The 18,437-nt window shown below is 48.0% G+C and overlaps 1 protein-coding gene across 2 annotated transcripts in view; it reads right to left on the reverse strand.

Moving 5' to 3' along the window:
• USP14 (ubiquitin specific peptidase 14) overlaps positions 1–18,437 on the reverse strand; it is a 991,689-nt gene that overhangs the window by 768,851 nt on the left and 204,401 nt on the right. For both annotated transcript variants that reach the window (XM_069620879.1, XM_069620880.1), the window contains exons 3-4: positions 16,805–16,837; positions 13,571–13,675 (exon numbers count right to left, since the gene is read on the reverse strand). In XM_069620879.1, the coding sequence (XP_069476980.1) occupies positions 13,571–13,675; positions 16,805–16,837 (138 nt within the window). The remainder of the gene's footprint in view (positions 1–13,570; positions 13,676–16,804; positions 16,838–18,437) is intronic.

An 18,437-nucleotide genomic window follows, 5' to 3' on the forward strand; every position in this document is an offset into this window, starting at 1 on the left:
CCACTCTACAAGATGCTGCGCCAGCCTTCCCCCAACCGGCGAACCATGGGACATGGCCTCATGACTGAATGGGAGCGGCTGCGGCGTTACCTGAGGGCAAAGAGGCAACTGCCTGAGTGGCCTTGGCACCACGGGTACCCGGTCGTCCACCTCTGGTACCCCTGCGTTGGCCTCTGACTGCCAGCTCCTCTCGCTTTACTGAAGGAGTAATAGCGAAAGGAACCACCCCTCCACTGCTGTCCCCTAGGACGAAAAGGCAGAGGTTGGCCCAACGACTTCGCTGCAGCTTTTGAGGTCTGCAACCTCTCAAGGCTCTCGTCAGCCTTGCTGCCAAAAAGGTGTTCACCGTCAAAGGGCATGTTGAGGTGCCGGGACTGCACATCAGGAGCAAACCCCGACTTCCGCAACCAGGCAAACCTGCGTATTACGGTGCTCGCCGCCATGGACCTACTGACGCATTCAGCTAAGTCCAAACCCGACTGAACGGACTCACACATGGCATCCTTACCATCCTGGACCATAGCAAGGAAACCATCCCGTTCGTCCCCTTCGGGAATATGTTCAGCCGCTAATGCAACACAGTTCCACAGAGTGTGTGTGAAACGAGACAAGGCACAAATGGAGTTGGCCGCCTGAAGCGCCATACCACCATAAGAAAACACTTTCTTCGCCCAGCCATCAAAACGTTTGTCGTCCCTATCAGGAGGGATGGTAGGGTACGACGCCTGCTTTGCCGGGGCCGTGGCGGCCTGCACCACCAAACTCTCCGGAGTGGGGTGCCTGGTCAAGTAGCAGGGGTCGCTACTGGCTGGACGGTATTTTCGTGACAAGGATCTGCCCACCGCCGGGAGACTCTCGGGAGCAGTCCAAGCCGCCGCCACCCTTCTCTGTAAAGCCATATGGAACGGCAGTACCGGATCAGTTGGGGGACCAACATCAAGGATGTCCGTCAGATCATCCTGCACAAACTCCCCTGGGGGAGCAGACCATCCCAAGTACTCAGAAACCCTAGCCATAAGGCGGCGGTACGAGGAATCGGCATGAGAGCCAGGCTCAGGCCTACAAAACTCCACCTCCGCAGAGGTGTCCAGTCCACTGGCATCATGCAGTGACTGTCTCAAATCGTCAAACTGACTATGGCCCGAGACAATTTCATCTGGAACCTGACTAGGAACCAGGCCATCAGAATCCTCATCCGCCTCTGAAATATAGTCCAGGTGGCGAAAAGAAGGCACCCGAGAGTGCTTGCTCTTAACCAGAGCCTTCCTAGGGGGTTCTCCCGTGCCACGGGGTACCTCCGACACGAAAGGCGTCGATGGCGCAGAGCGAAATGGCGCCGGCGTCGAGAGAACCGGCATCGGCGCCGAGAGGATCGGCGTCGAGGAAATCGGTGCCGACGTCAGATGCAGCGCCTCCAGCATCGGCGGCGTCGACACAGCCCTCGAAGCCGGAGCCCCGAGCGTGTCCCTCGACGACCTGAGCGTCGACGGCTTCGACGACTTCCTCGGAGCCGGAGCCTCGAGAAAGCCTGTCGACGCCCTCGACGCCTCAGACGTCGATGTCTTCCTCGAAGACCTCACAGGTGCATGCGGTCTCGAACGCGTCGAGGACCGGGACCTGGAACGGGTACGTCGAGAACGAGTCTCCTTGTCCGAACGGGACCTCTCCCGTGACTCGTGCCGACCACTCTTGCAAGCAGTGTCTCTCGACCTCTCACGACCGACCCCACTCGGGGGCGCGGACGGCTTAGTACCCTGCGACTCAAGAATCGCCAGCATTTTCTTCCTGAAGGAAGCCCATTCGTCCGGCGTCGCACGGCTGGTGGGGTAAGCGACGTGCCGGGCAGAGTCCTCCGAAGAGGACCTGGAAGACGACCGGTGTCGGCGCTTCCGAGAATGCCTCGAAGAGGCTGAGGAGTGGCGAGACCGACTCCTAGAAGGAGACCCACGAGACTTCCGACGATGACGCGGAGAGTCACCCCTTGAATCATCCGTCGAAAGCCCCGCAGACTTCGACTTCCTGGGCTTGGACACCCGACCTACCGACAACTTCTTCTTACGTTCGCGTAAGGCTTTGGACGTGAGCGACTGGCAGTCGATACAGTCATCCGTGTCGTGGGCCTCCCCGAGGCACCAGAGGCAGGCGTCGTGCGAGTCCGTCACCGACATCTTGGACGCACACTCCCCGCACTTCTTGAAACCCGGACGCGGGATCGAAGACGAAGTAGAAGACATCTTCACACGAAGGATTTTCACAAAATGAACAGGTTCGAAGAACCGAGAAGAACAGAACTCCAAAGAGTCAAGGCGTTAACCGAGATTCACGAAGCAACACGTTCGCGGAAAAAACGGAACTGAGGCTACGGGCGTCGTGCGTCCTACTTATCACATCGGATGACGTCGGACGTCGGAGGAGGCCCTCGACGACGGCGCATCGACGTCATCGACGCAGGACGCAGAAAAAAGTTTCCGAAGCAGCACAGCTGTGGTGATTACATGTCATAGATATGGAATACGTCGGAGGACCCAATCCCCTCGAACTACTCTTACAAGGGTATTTACAATTAAATCTAACAGAGTTGTCAATTACTTTAATGAATGTGGGCCAAGCTAGTGAGTTGACTTTTCTCTTGAAGGAATAGTTGCAGTCCTGGAACACTTCTTTACCACAGGTCCCAGCTTCCTTTTGTCGCAGCAAGTTTATAGTGGGCTACTGTTAAAAGCTGCAGCAACTGTTGGCATCCATCCAATCAGTCCCATTACACATCTACTGTAGTTCACTTTTTAAAAAGAGAAATGCACCCTATTTTACCTATTTATTACAGTGGGCACTATTCTAACTGGTTGGAAAAGAAAATCATATTGATCATGCACTAGAGCGGAACCTTTGGAAAATTCCACTGGAATTTCACAGCTTAATTCTCCTGATGCAACATACCAGCAAATTAAGTGTCTTTCAGTTTACATGCAACCAATATCCCAAATACCAAACTCAATGGCACTTGTTTTCATTACCTAAGGAGAATGAAGTCCCCGACTCTACCGCCCTCAACACCACTTATGCCACCATCCAAGTCTGGATGACGACCCACAGCCTCTGTCTAAATGATGAAGACTGAGCTCCTCATCGTCGGCTCTGAAGTTGCCCTAAAAACCCTCGACTCGCAATATTCCTCATTTAATATCGACGAATCTCTGATACCAGTCTCCCCCCTCGGTAAAAACACTAGGCATCTACCTCGACGATACGCTCTCCATGACCAGACAAGCAACCGCAATATCTTCTGCTGCAGCCTACTCAACCAAATTGCTAAATGCAGCTAGGCCCTTCCTCTCGAGGAACAACTGCCTATCGCCAGAGCAGTGATCGGCTCGATGCTGGACTACTGCAATGTCCTCTTCACAGGTACATCCACCCACAAGACTCCAAATGATCCAAAACAATGCATTACCGGCTGCCCTCAACATTCCACATTCTGAACACATCTCAGTCGCCCGCAGAACTGCCCACTGGTTAGCCATCAAGGACCGGATTCTCTTCAAGACTCTCTCTCCCACAAGTGCATCTCTAGCACAGTCCCTCTGTACTTAGCACACGACATAAACAAAGTACAATTTCACTAGGCCCACTAGAGCCATATACGTCCACAAGCTAAGTCAACCCAAATTCAAACGCAATACAGCAGGAGGATCTAGCTTTACAGTGCTGGTCGCCAAATACTGGAACTCACTCCCACCGGCCCCCCATGCAGCCTATGGACAGCATGGCATAAAATACAGTCATGGCCTTGCCCAAACTAAGCACTCGCCACCGTCGGAAATGGAATACCTTGTATGTAACTGTATCATCACCATCTTGCCTTGCTTCTAACCCATGATCTCGCAACTGCCTAATGTTCTAAATGTTATCGTCTGTAACTATGCCTTACCCATCCTGGGCCCATGTAACTGGTAAAAGTGCCCTGATGCCCCCGAGGTTGTGTGCGCTCTACAAATGTCAAAATAAATAGTCAGTTTAACCTGAGACCTGCAAGTTGCCCTTCTCTGTGGTTGGTGCACAACCCACCTTACCGATCTTTGAATCTGTAACCAGAATACTACAGCAATATCTCTACAAAAGTTCCATTAACAACTGAAATATCCCACAGGACAGGGATTCCGCCATATTCAGAATAATGCAGAGAAGGACAACTATACCATACAGCAATTCACCAAATAGCATTTTCTGTCAGCGGTTAAAAAATAAAATAAAATGCACTGGACCGTCTCATACCTCTGTGACACAGGCTGGCTATAGAAGTACAGAACTCTATTCACCCAATCCTAATCTGTGGGAAAACAGCGCTCCTGCCCAAACCTAGCTCCCTCCCCCCACACACCCCTCCTCCCTTCCGGGAACCTACACCTCGGATGCAAACTGGACATGGATTTATCCCTCTCCCAACACATCAACTACGTATCCAGAACCTGTTTTTCACCTATGCATCCTCAGCTGTATCTTCCCATACTTCACCTATCCTCACTGTTTCTCTGCCATCATCCCCTCCCACTTAGACTTTGCAAACTGACTTTATCTAGGCGCACCGCTAAGAAAACTGCAAAGCCACCAAAACGCTGCTGCCCGCCTGCTCATTAGCCTCCCTCCCAGAGAATAAATCAGCCCTACACTAAGAGTCCCCCCACTGGCTCCCTAATGGTAGACAAACTACCTTCAAAGCGATGTGCATCACTGACCGTGCCATCCACAACACCTGTCCGGAATTCCTCTGCGATAAACTCGCTCGCTACCACCCCTCCAGGTCACTCTGATCCAGCACAGCATATCTCCTAGTTGTTCCCCATTACAAATGTACTTGACTGGATGGATCCTCCTTTTCTGTCCAAGAGCCCATCATCTGGAACGTTCTGCCCCTCCACATCCGCAACATTGACAATCTGGCATTCAGAAAGGCCTTAAAACCAAGCTCTTTCCTCCCTCCTCTTGAAATCTTCTCGCACTCCATGCTGGGATACGCGCATAGAAGCACTGGTCCAAATGCAACAAAACACCTATCCCCCAGACCTCCACAAATTCCGGCAGCGTTCGCAGTGGCACACCGTGATAAACTCACCCCCCCCTCACTCACAGATGATCGCATATCACCCCCCCCCCAGCCACCCCGTCCCTCTGGGCCCCCACTCTCACTACTCCAGCTCTCAATCTTGGGAGTACTCAGCTGGCAGGACTGGCCAATCACGTTGGACCTAGGCAATCAACCTTGAAGATGAACTCCATCCGAGCTTAAGGTATGTATAACTTGCACCACGTCTGGACATAGGCTGCATGGGACGGCCACCCATGCACAGGCTATAGAATGCAGCTATGGCTATGCAAATCCGGTCTAGCAGCTTGCATAGTCGTCAACACAGACCCCTGACATGCCTCAACTCCTCTGCCATTAGTATACAGAGAACCTACAAAAGGTTTCTGTCTAGCTGGGCACACATCAAGTCTCCGGCACTAACGCTCCATCCTAAGCCTCCAACCGCACCCACACCCGTGCCTGACCTCCGGGCTGCTTAAGGCAGCCTAACCAGCCAACCTAAGTCCTAAACCGGAGACAGACAGACAGACAGACAGACAGGACAGACACACACACACCTTAAAGTTAACTCTTAGAATCTCCCTTACATGGACTTCAGTCCCTGAGGGTGTTCCAACCACAAACTGCATTGAGGCCATACAAATGGGGAAAGGGCACTCTATAAATGATGAATGCGATACAGTCTCACTGCTCAGTAAACCATGTACTTGTCCACTGCAGAATAAAGCCACAATGTGCTACAATTTCCCAGCTAGTCTGGCTATTTCCCTTCATGCTGCAGCACATCATCTCCAGGAATGCCCCAGATTCTTCGACAATGTGAATAGGTCATATAGTTGTTCAATAAATATCAATGCAGTCAAAAGACAACCAGATAACCGTAAACTCTTCATGTTACTTTCAGCACCAACACCACACTCTTGGTGTCCAGCTCTGCCCTTACATATGCTTAGCCATCTGCCAAATGGGCAAGCCTTCCGCACCCCACCCAGCACATATTTGGAGCAACATTTAAGCACGCAGACAGGGCAGGGACACAGGCCAAGTATACACATTAAATGCACAGATATGAAGCACACAGATTTACTACAATGCTTTGAATGCCAATAAGCACAAACGTTCCTTCCACTTTCATCATGATCCTTAACCCACAAACATCTCACAAATAGGTGTATTGCTAGTTTTAGTAGAACACACGAATCTGATGTTCGTTAATATACATTTACGACAACGTAACTTTCCATCACATTGGTAAGGATTACAAATTGCGTATTAACTAAATTGGAGTCCAAATCAATCCAAAATTAACCATTTATCCTACATTTTTCAAAATGTATGCTTTGTATTCCAAACAGACAGCAAAATGCTTGAAACTACAGTTTAATCAAAGGGATTTAATTTGACAGGGAGGTCTCTAGACCCAGTGGCATAGGCATATACGTTTACGAGTTTGCAAACTGTCTTTCTCGGACAAATCTTTTTCAAGAGGAAATATATCTGCAAGATGTGCCTATATATTGCTACTTACACTTCGAACATTAAAGGCAGTGCGCAAAGTATTATGCTGAAAGCCACCAGCCGCAAAACGTCAATCTACGATAGCTCCAATGGTGAAACAGGTTTCATCTTTGGGATGCCCTTGTCTGGTAATTCCTATAGAGAATGCTCAACTGTCCACTTTCATTGGTAAATCCCTATGAAGCGCTTGCTTCCTAAGTAACATTTCATTGAAAAGATGTTTGAAACACTGGTACCGAGACCTTCCTCCGAAGGTAGAAGAAAAGACAACTATGGCATCTTGAGGCTACTCTTGATTATAGTTTTGATATGAATAGCACCAAACGAAAAGGGCCAACCATGAATACGATAATGGCATAACTCATGGTACCAAATGTACACAGAAGACACCCATATCTATCACCAATAGTTAAGAAGTCGGAAAACTATCACAAAGTGCCTGGACTGCAGATACTACTGGATGAAAATGAACCATTTACGCCTCAAAAAGAAAAGGGTGCTGCAACTAGGTGGTATTGAGGGTGCACAATATTGCACTTGCTTCTAGCCATTGGCTAGCGATAATTGATTCTCTGAGAGAAAGAAAATGATGTGTGGACTAGATGTATATAATTGATGTAGTGAATGCATTTCTAGGGCTCGCTACTGGATTGCAACTTGACATTTTCGGTGGTGTGAAGGACAAAAAGTGTGCCTTTCACTTGGTCGGCCTACACCATAGGAGCGTCCACATCCACTAATGGCCTTTGAAATCAAATTAACGTTTGCCCCGCAAATGGCAGTGCTCAAGGACAACAATCTCCAAAGAAGAACACTTCTAAAAATTCCACATCTCCTGGGATCCAACCATCAAATGGCCTGTGCACCAATTAACCATCTTTTGTTTATGGTATTTTTGTGGGAATTAGAATAACCTGAACAAGCGTGGAAAGAAGACCTACTCTGGCTTCTCATAACTGAAGACACTCAGTGGAAATGCTCACAGAAAGACTGCAACATGCCAAGAAAAAATAGATACAGAATGATTAGATAAAAACTTGCACCACCATAAAAACACTCTAGGAACATGCAATGCCAAACTGATATACATGCAATCAATGTGACAGACACCAAAGTACCTACTAACATTCACCGATCCGAGAATCCGCTCAACATACATGAAGTTGAGACTTAACATCTTACCAGCTAGAGATGATCTATCCATGACGCAGCAAATAGTGAAATCAGAACGACACTGCCGATTTTGCAAAAAAGAAGGGACACCCGAAACGATACATCATCTGTTAATGATCAGAACTGACTGAAAAGAGATTGATTTTTGGCACATACTTTAACATCTCGGCAAAAAAACGGACCCCGAAACGCGATGGACGAAAATCATGAATGGGCAAAATAACAAACTCATCTTTACTGTTGTCCAATTCCTACAGAAAGTTCTAGGACTGGCTAACATACCTTCTGGAAAATAAATGGTATAAGACATGACATACTAATTAAAGATACTCTAAAACGCAATCCGCTAAAAAACGAAAAATGAAGTTTATAAGAAACTACACCATTTAAAACAAAAGAAAAAACAACAAGAATACCCTGAACTGACCACAAGATCTCCTCGTTCATGCTAAAGAACAAGTTACTTTCTTACCTGGTAACGTTCTTTCGATGGGATGGTCCGACGACGTATTCCATATCTATGACATGTAATCACCACAGCTGTGCTGCTTTGGAAACTTTTTTCGGCGTCTGCGTCCTGCGTCGATGACGTCGATGCGCCGTCGTCGAGGGCGTCGTCCGACGTCATCCGATGTGATAAGTAGGACGCACGACGCCCGTAGCCTCAGTTGTAGTTTTTTCCCCCAGAACGTGTGACACTAGTCAACTGCCAGTCAGACACAAAGCCTTGCGGAACGTAAGCTGCAATCGCAAAAGAAATTCTGCAGCGGGGAAGGCAGGGCGGGAGCGATATGGAATACGTTGTCGGACCATCCCATCGAAAGAACATTACCAGGTAAGAAAGTAACTTGTTCTTCGAGGGGATTGGGTCCTCCGACGTATTCCATATCTATGACAGACGCCCAAAGCAGTACCAGAGCAAGGAGGAGGGAAAGAATTTAGAATCAAAATTTAGAATAGCCAATCAAATAGCAGAGCAAAGGACCGCCTTGCCAAAGGCCAGATCCTGTGCTCGGATGGAATCGAGGGAATAGTGACGTACAAATGTATGTACTGAAGCCCAGGTGGCTGCATCACAGATGTTGCGAATAGGAACACCCCTCTGCAGGGCAGTAGACGCAGCCATACCACTGGTAGAATGGGCCCGCAAGCCAGCCGGCGGGTCCTTACCCGCCAAGCGGTAGCACTCCGAGATGGCCAAAATAATCCAGCGAGACAAAGTCTGTTTCGTCACAGCTTGCCCCAAACGCTTTCCAGCGTAACCAATAAAGAGTTGATCATCCACTCTGACCCGGGACATGCGTGAAACATAAAAGCTTAAAGCTCTCCTAGGATCAGGCCTATGGAGCCTCTCCTCTTCCTTACCAGGATGCGGAGGAGGATAGAATGCCGGAAGAACAACCTTCTGGGCCAAATGAAATTCCGTCAGGACCTTCGGAAGAAAAGAAGGACGAACTCTAAGGACAACCCTGTCCTTGTGAAATACAGTGAAGGGAGGCTTAACTGAAAGTGCCTGTAACTCACTAACTCTGCGAGCGGAAGTAACCGCAACTAAAAACACAGTTTTCAGAGTTAACAGCCTCAAAGGGCAAGAATGTAAAGGCTCAAACGGAGCACCCATAAGAAACTTAAGAACAAGGTTTAAATCCCAACCGGGCACCAGGAAAGGTGACGGAGGGAACACATTAGTGAGCCCTTTCAGAAACTGTGAAATCAAAGGGATTTTAAAATAAGAACACTCTTCAGACGAGCGCTTAAAGATGGACAGCGCCGCCAGGTAACCTTTAACGGTACCCACTTGCAAGCCCCTGTGGGCCAAAGAAAGCAAAAAGGACAGAACCATGGGGATGTCACATGCAAAAGGATCCACATTCTGAACTCTGCACCAGTCGCAGAACTTACGCCAACGGCAACGGTACAGAGACTTTGTTGCTGGCCTTCGGGCCGAAAGCAACACCTCCATCACGTCCTCAGGGAGGTCCCAATCCTTATACCTCAACCTTTCAGAAGCCAAGCGTGAAGGTTGAGGGATCTGACCTCTGGATGGAGAACCTGACCCCCCTCCCGTGAGAGCAGATCGTCTCGGTAGGGAAGACGACGTGGAGGGCAGATGGATAAGTCGAGAAGGTCCGGGTACCACGTCCTCCGAGCCCACGCCGGGGCAATGAGGATCATCCGGGAACCGAACTTCCGTAACCTCCGCAGCACTTGCGGGATGACGGGGACTGGAGGAAACGTATACAGCAGCGGGAATGACCACTCCACCACGAACGCGTCTCCTAAGGCTCCTTTTGGAGGAAATTCCCGCGAGCAAAACCTCTCGCACTTCCGGTTGACACTGGAGGCGAAGAGATCCACTTGAGGGGTCCCCCAAAGGGCGAAGATCTCCAGGAGAATCTCCTGAGCCACCTCCCACTCGTGAGAGATCGCGCTCTGCCTGCTCAGAGCGTCCGCCATCACGTTTTCGTCTCCGGCCAGATGAACTGCCGAGACTGAAACTTCCTGCTGGATGGCCCAGAACTCGAGCTGCATCGCCTCCCTGCACAGAGGAAGTGACCCTGCCCCCCCCCCCTTTTGTTGAGGTAGTGCATGGCCACTGTATTGTCCGTCAGGATCAGGACACTCTTTCCCCGCACAGTCGGCAGAAAAGCCTTCAGGGCTAGCCTGATGGCCCTCAGCTCCAAAAGATTGATATGGAGTCTGGACTCCGACGGAGACCAACGACCGCTGACCCTCAGCCCGTTGGCATGAGCTCCCCATCCCGTGAGGGATGCATCCGTCACGATCGTCACCTCCGGCCAGGGAAGCCAAAATGGCGCCCCCTTCATCAAGTTGCCTTCGACGGCCCACCACAGAAGATCCCGGGCGACCGAGGGCGGCACCTGAACCGGGTCCGACATCCTGCCGGAGGACTGCGACCATTGCGTCTTGAGTGCCCACTGCAAAGATCTCATCCGCAGGCGAGCCTCTGGCACCAGAAGAATGCAGGATGCCATGAGGCCGAGCAACCTCAAGAACTCGAACGCTGGGAGCGTCTGGGCATGCTGAAACTTGTGCACCATCTGCTGAATGTGAAGAGCCCTCACCTGGGGAGGAAAACACTGCCCCAGGGAAGTGTCGAGCACTGCTCCGATGTATTGGAGCCGCTGTGTTGGCGTCAAATGGGACTTCTTGAAATTGAGGGAGAAGCCCAGCCTGTGAAGGCAGCGGCTGGTGACGGACAGATGATCCAGGACTTGCTCGGGAGAGCTCCCCCTGACCAACCAATCGTCCAGGTAGGGGTAGACGTGAATCCCCCCTTGCCTGAGATGCGCTGCCACCACCACCATGAGCTTGGTGAAAACCCTCGGGGCGGAGGTCAATCCGAACGGCAGGACCCGAAACTGAAAGTGCGAGTCGCCAACCGCGAACCTCAGGTACTTCTTGTGCTTGGGATGGATCGGCACATGGAAGTAAGCATCCTTGAGGTCGAGTGACACCAACCAGTCCTGAAGCTGAAGGGCCTGGAGGACTTGAGAGAGAGTAACCATCTTGAACTTGTCCTTCCTGAGGAGTTTGTTCAAACCGCGCAAGTCCATGATGGGTCTCAATCCCCAGTCTTTCTTCGAAATCAAAAAATAAGGGGAATACCATCCCTTGTTCCTCTACGCTACAGGCACCAGTTCTATGGCAGGGCTTGAATTTCCTGCGCAAGGAGCGGATCCGGACTCTGCAAAGAGAGGTTCCCCGGTGGATTGTCGCGAGGCCTGTGCCGAAAGGGAAGACAGTAGCCGTGGGTTATGATCTCCAGAACCCACACATCTGAAGTAATGGCTTGCCACTCTACAAGATGCTGCGCCAGCCTTCCCCCAACCGGCGAACCATGGGACATGACCTCACGACTGAGTGGGAGCAGCTGCGGCGTTACCTGAGGGCAAAGAGGCAACTGCCCGAGCGGCCTTGGCACCACGGGTACCCTGTCATCCACCTCTGGTACCCCTGCGATGGCCTCTGACTGCCAGCTCCTCTCGCTTTACTGAAGGATGAGTAATAGCGAAAGGAACCACCCCTCCACTGCTGTCCCCTAGGACGAAAAGGCGGAGGTTGGCGAACTGCAGCGCCCAACGACTTCGCTGCAGCTTTTGAGGTCTGCAACCTCTCAAGGCTCTCGTCAGCCTTGCTGCCAAAAAGGTGTTCACCGTCAAAGGGCATGTTGAGGAGCCGGGACTGCACATCAGGAGCAAACCCCGACTTCCGCAACCACGCAAACCTGCGTATCACGGTGCTGGCCGCCATGGACCTACTGACGCATTCAGCTAAATCCAGACCCGACTGAACGGACTCACACATGGCATCCTTACCATCCCGGACCATGGCAAGGAAACCATCCCGTTCGTCCCCTTCGGGAATATGCTCAGCCGCCAACGCAACACAGTTCCACAGAGTGTGTGTGAAACGAGACAAGGCACAAATGGAGTTGGCCGCCTGAAGCGCCATACCACCAGAAGAAAACACTTTCTTCGCCCAGCCATCAAAACGTTTGTCGTCCCTATCAGGAGGGAAGGTAGGGTACGACGCCTGCTTTGCCGGGGCCGTGGCCGCCTGCACCACCAAACTCTCCGGAGTGGGGTGCCTGGTCAAGTAGCAGGGGTCGCTACTGGCTGGACGGTATTTTCGCGACAAGGATCTGCCCACCGCCGGGAGACTCTCCGGAGCAGTCCAAGCCGCCGCCACCCTTCTCTGTAAAGCCAAATGGAACGGCAGTACGGATGTCCGTCAGATCATCCTGCACAAACTCCCCTGGGGGAGGAGACCATCCCAAGTACTCAGAAACCCTAGCCATAAGGCGCCGGTACGAGGAATCGGCATGAGAGCCAGGCTCAGGCCTACAAAACTCCACCTCCGGAGAGGTGTCCAGTCCACTGGCATCATGCAGTGACTGTATCAAATCGTCAAACTGACTATGGCCCGAGACAATTTCATCTGGAACCTGACTAGGAACCAGGCCATCAGAATCCTCATCCGCCTCTGAAATATAGTCCAGGTGGCGAAAAGAAGGCACCCGAGAGTGCTTGCTCTTAACCAGAGCCTTCCTAGGGGGTTCTCCCGTGCCACGGGGTACCTCCGACACGAAAGGCGTCGATGGCGTCGAGCGACAGCGACTGGCAGTCGATACAGTCATCCGTGTCGTGGGCCTCCCCGAGGCACCAGAGGCAGGCGTTGTGCGAGTCCGTCACCGACATCTTGGACCCACACTCCCCGCACTTCTTGAAACCCGGACGCGGGGTCGAAGACGAAGTAGAAGACATCTTCACACGAAGGATTTGCACAAAACGAACAGGTTCGAAGAACCGAGAAGAACAGAACTCCAAAGAGTCGAGGCGTGAACCGAGAATCACGAAGCAACACGTTCGCGGAAAAAACGGAACTGAGGCTACGGGCGTCGTGCGTCCTACTTATCACATCGGATGACGTCGGACGTTGGAGGACGCCCTCGACGACGGCGCATCGACATCATCGACGCAGGACGCAGAAAAAAGTTTCCGAAGCAGCACAGCTGTGGTGATTACATGTCATAGATATGGAATACGTCGGAGGACCCAATCCCCTCGAAAGAACAAATACGTTTTGATGCAAATAAGTACAAAAACATGCAAATTCACAGTAAGCTCTCTATACACTGTAGAAGAATCAATACCCAAGCCATAAATGTACAATCAAGAAGGCATGCAAGGTTAAAAGGCAATTAATTCAGAAGTAAAGTACCCAAATAGACTTCTGGAGAACTAAGATCTAGATAAAAAGGAAACTACTCACAGCAGAGGCAAGCTGCTCCTCTGTCATGTCTTCTACGAAGACAGGTCGCACGACTGGCTCTTCTGGAAGTGCTTCCGCCGAACCCATCATTAGTAAGGTCATTCCCTGTAGATATATAGAAGCAGATTAAAGATGCTATTATCCACAGAACAAATGTAAAAAAAAAAAAAAATTATGCTGGTGTAGGATCAGTTCCAGACTTGTGAAAACGAGTTACACTCACCAACATATTATCGACCAAGTCATCAAAAACAAATTAAACTGTTAACAACTTCACATGATCTAGTCGTGCCATTTTTAACAGCAGAGGCAAACCGTATGTTAAAAAAGTGCCGGTTACGATCACTATTAAGACTACGGTTGTGTATTGATAAATGCTAATAATTGTAGAACTCCACATGTGCCCGCTGTGCTGTTTTGTAAGGTGTCAAGGATCTGAACAAGTACAGAAACTTTAACAGCACTCTAATACATTTTAGGAAATCATTTATTGTTTTCAGCTACTGACAGCTGTTTTTTCAGTTTTATTCGCATTCCTTTTATTATTCTAAACTGACAGTTTACACACAATAACAATTGCTCTACAAATATGCCACTTCTTAAAACTGAAAGGCTTCGTTGCATTTAGTGTAGATCTCTAGACTGTCCCTCTGACAGTGTAAAAGGCCCACTGAAAGCATCCATACACGATAAACACCAGGTTGGAAAGTTAGGGGAGATGGGACCTATTTAGCTCCTGCTTGTAGCTTAGAACAGCCTTGTTAGCTTGACTCCAACAGCTACCAGGAGATACTGTTGGCTCCTCAGGCCAACTGATGTCAAACACACATGCCTATGTGAATGTAACTCTGTCCATTAGGCACAATCTAAAAATAAACATTATGACATCTGAAATTTAAAGCACAAGGTATCTCAAATTAACAAGATGATAGGTTTGCATCTTGTGTGGAAGTTATATTAGCAGAATATTTTGTACTCGCTCCTCGTTCCCCAGTGGTAGCTCCTGGTCCCTGGTAAATTGGCTACGAGGATAGCTCAAGGGCAACACACTCGCCTTGGAAGCAAGAGGACGCGGAGCAACACAGGTTCGACCCCCAGATCCGCGCTTAGAAACCTCTGGGTATTTAAGCGCGTTATCAATAACAATTACAAAAATGCTGGATACCCAGGAGCTGAATTTAGCTCCTGCTTAGCAAATCTCAATTTCGATCCTAGTAGATTTCAAAGTACTTCATGTGCCACAAACAATGTCCTTTCCTCACAATGTCATTTTTATGTTTGTGTTAGTTCCCCATTTCTTCAATGTCTATTTTCCTGGGGGCATTTTTACTACAGTATTCACAACTGTTACGAATAGTTGCCTTTCTAAACCATACAGTAGTACAAGCAGAATGAATGTTAAACTTTTCACGTCATCTTTTTAGCATATTTTCCAGAAGCTTTTCATTAACTGACAGCTGCAGAGCATGTCTTTACAAGCAGCTTTCTGAGCCTTACAAATCCAGCTATTATCAGAGCCCATGAGCATCACATTAACCCTCCATAAATCTGCTAGGTACAAGTCTGGACCATAACAGACATTCCCTATTCATCCACCTTCTTAAATCCCTTTAGCTTTTCTCCCCCACTGTGTAAACACAATGTGGCCGTATGGCTCAGTACATTATTGAGCATGTTTACTTCAGTCAGTCCCTCCCAACAAATAGATCGGCGTATGTAATATTTTTTTTAATGGTCTTATCTATGGAGATTCCCTATTTTAGTATCCAATAATTCACTTTATACATTTCCTTGTTGATTTAAAGGGCTTGATCACACCCTGGTCCATTAATTTTTGGACTGTCTAAAGAACTGCTGCATTTTCTGTTATCGGTGATGTAGGGATTCAGGCCACTTCAGGTCCAAAAAGCAGTGTTAACACTGACAAACTGATTAAAAGTTATTTCATACAAGAAGAGCATTCCTTCTGAAAACTACAAGTTCAAAATGATTATCATGATCCCTTTGGACTGCTGAGAGAGAAAAATATTGATCAAGTGATCTGCTTCTCACCTTAAACGAAACTGAAATTAACTTTGATCCGTTTCTTCCCACTGCTCTCATTTGAAAGAGAACCTGACACAGACTAATTGAATGTGGAGTGAGCACCAAGCATGCACAGAGAAACTATGGATCCTTGAACAATATGTTGTTAATTGGCAAAATAAACTATTCCCCAACAGTCTTCGGAAACAAATTCTATAACACTGTTCGGTTCTCATTCCTTAATATACAAAATGTTAATCACACGCCTTCACACCAATCATGTTTGGTAATCACGTTAAAGCTTGGATCTACAGTTCTAAGCTATACGTTCACATCCATACATGTGATGGTCACTCCGATGAGCAACTTCATCCATACGTTTAAGTACAGTTTAAATGTGTTACAAGGAAATGAACAATTTGTAAGTATCTAATGTGTGCGTGTGTGCGAGCTATGAAGTCTATAGGATTGCACCCTACGGAAACAAACCTAGGGCCCGATTTACAGAAGCATTTTAAAATGGTGCAATCCCATTGAAAAACATCTTGTAAATTAGGACCAGTGTGTTCAAAGCAATAGGCAGCATACACATCTGTTACGTACTCTGGACTTCCTCTTCTGCCCCAGTCTGCTTTTAACTGTGTATCAATTTCATAGAATTAGAAAATAAATACGCCATGTATACATATGTTCACAAGCTACAATCCTGAATCGGAACCGTAGGGCTAAATACCAGGCTTTTTTTTTTAGACTACGCGCAAGCAATAAAAAAAGCCATCAACTCTCCATTTAATTCTGTGACCCATGAGAAGGTAGGATTTGCACAGCAATTGTCGTATCCCATACTCTTAATAATGCAGTGTCAGAAATTCAGGCAGGCTTTCATTCAATAAGGCTTTTGAGTAAATTGGGACTGAAGGTTAATGGCGGGGACAGTCCCTAAAACAGGAAGCAATAGCACAATAATTTTTTCACAGCCACAACTTCTACCACCACAACGTCTCTACAACAACTACAAAGCTTTAATAGTAAGCTAGGAAAATCCTTCTTGGCTTTACCACACATCGACTACTGTTTAGTTCCAATAAAATGGCTTTTTGGGAACACTTTCAATGACAAATTAAGTACAGAGGTCAATACGGTCTGGCCACAGAAAACATTTTTTTTAAAAAGCTATCGGTTATGGTGTAAATCATTTTTTATACTCACATTTTTTAACTTTATGTTGCCCCATTCATCATCCTGTTTTGGAAAAGAAAAATAAGTTACATTACCCTAGGCAGGTCTAACATAAGCCATAATATTGTAAATGAATTGCTTTGCAGATACTTTTTATATGGTTCCCACGACCTCCAGCTCAGTCACATTGCCAAACTAGAGGAACAAAGTAACTATTAAAAACAACTCCAGGCCCAACCAACAAAATGTAGTTAAAATACTCAGGTTTTGCACTCCTTTTAGATATCACTGAAATGTGTTCATTTTCAGATAAGTTCACCCACTGCTGTTGCATCGGATTTTTAATTTTAAACATCATGCTACCTGGTATAACGCTTATGCTACTATAAATCTCCTTCAAAGCATCAATGTGGAAAAATTAGAGAAGTTGTCAGGGAAGTGGTGGGTGTGCAGAGCACAGTTGAAGGATCAAAATTACTGCGAGCAATTTGGCTCTTTGTAGCTTAGAAGAGCTTGATTAGCCTATCAAATCAACAAACGCTTGGAGCTACCTTTGAAACCAAGATAACTGGAGCCACCAAAATATATACAAGACATACCTGTGAAGTCCATTTGCGATTCCCATAAATATTAATCTTAATCAGATTACTAATTAGGATTGATTTTTGACCGATGCAATATTAATGAGTCGGCTCAATTGCTGTTCAGAATTTTTGATACCTCATTTAGGCGTTGATCATAGAACCTAGTACTGAGCAGATACCGAATGTAGTCACTTTGCTCTTACTGTTGTAGTGAGACTGAAGGAGGAGAGACTCAAATGGCATTATCTAGGATATATTACTGAACACTAGAAGGCCTAACTTTACCGATCGCTATGGGTGGTTCCTATCTATGTTACTAAGGTGCTCGTTTGTATCCCAAAGAAATAGGTCCACTGACCAGAAACTATCTTAACTGACCCTCCCACTTACGAAAAATAACTTGGGTCAGGAGAATGACTCCCTTCTTCGGAGGGTACCTCTAGTACCAGTCTTTAATATCCAATCCGCAAATAGTCTCTCGTGAATTCCCTGATCAGTTCCTCAATTGGGTGCTTGAGGTTTCCCTGGTCTCTGTAGTTCCCTTTTGGGGGTTTACTTATTAGCTCTACATTCTTAGCCCTGGGCCTCAGCATGTTCTTGGCCTTGGGCCTCAGCGTGTCCTTGGCAGGTGATCTTACTTTTATATTCTCTCTAATAATAGTTCCACTTATCTTGGTCCATTTGGCTTTGTCTCTGGCGCAATTGCCTAGTTCCTCTGAACTCTGGTTCATCTCTTCCTTTCTTGCCATCTTTTTTTTGTACAGAATGACGAGTCATCTACCCCTCTTCCCAGGGTATTTTAATGTATTGGTTCCTGCATACTGTGTAGTGACTTAGATGAAGATCCTGGTTAGAACCTAGAATGATGGTCAGTTGAAGCTGCAGTCGGTTTAAGGGAGGCTGTGTTTGGTGGCCGTGGGGTCTCTTGTATAATAAAGACTTGCCATATTGAAGATTGCTGTACCTCCGCCCATACCTCATTTTGACAAGTCGTAAATGGACCCTTGACGTTAGGACCCTGTCTGCGAGGTACCTGCCTGCTCTGTCAAAGCATGGCAGAGGCGGCAGAGCGCAGCAGT

This window comes from Ambystoma mexicanum, chromosome 5q (genome assembly GCF_040938575.1).
Source record: "Ambystoma mexicanum isolate Mex_15411 chromosome 5q, UKY_AmexF1_1, whole genome shotgun sequence".
Classification (NCBI taxonomy): domain Eukaryota; kingdom Metazoa; phylum Chordata; class Amphibia; order Caudata; family Ambystomatidae; genus Ambystoma; species Ambystoma mexicanum.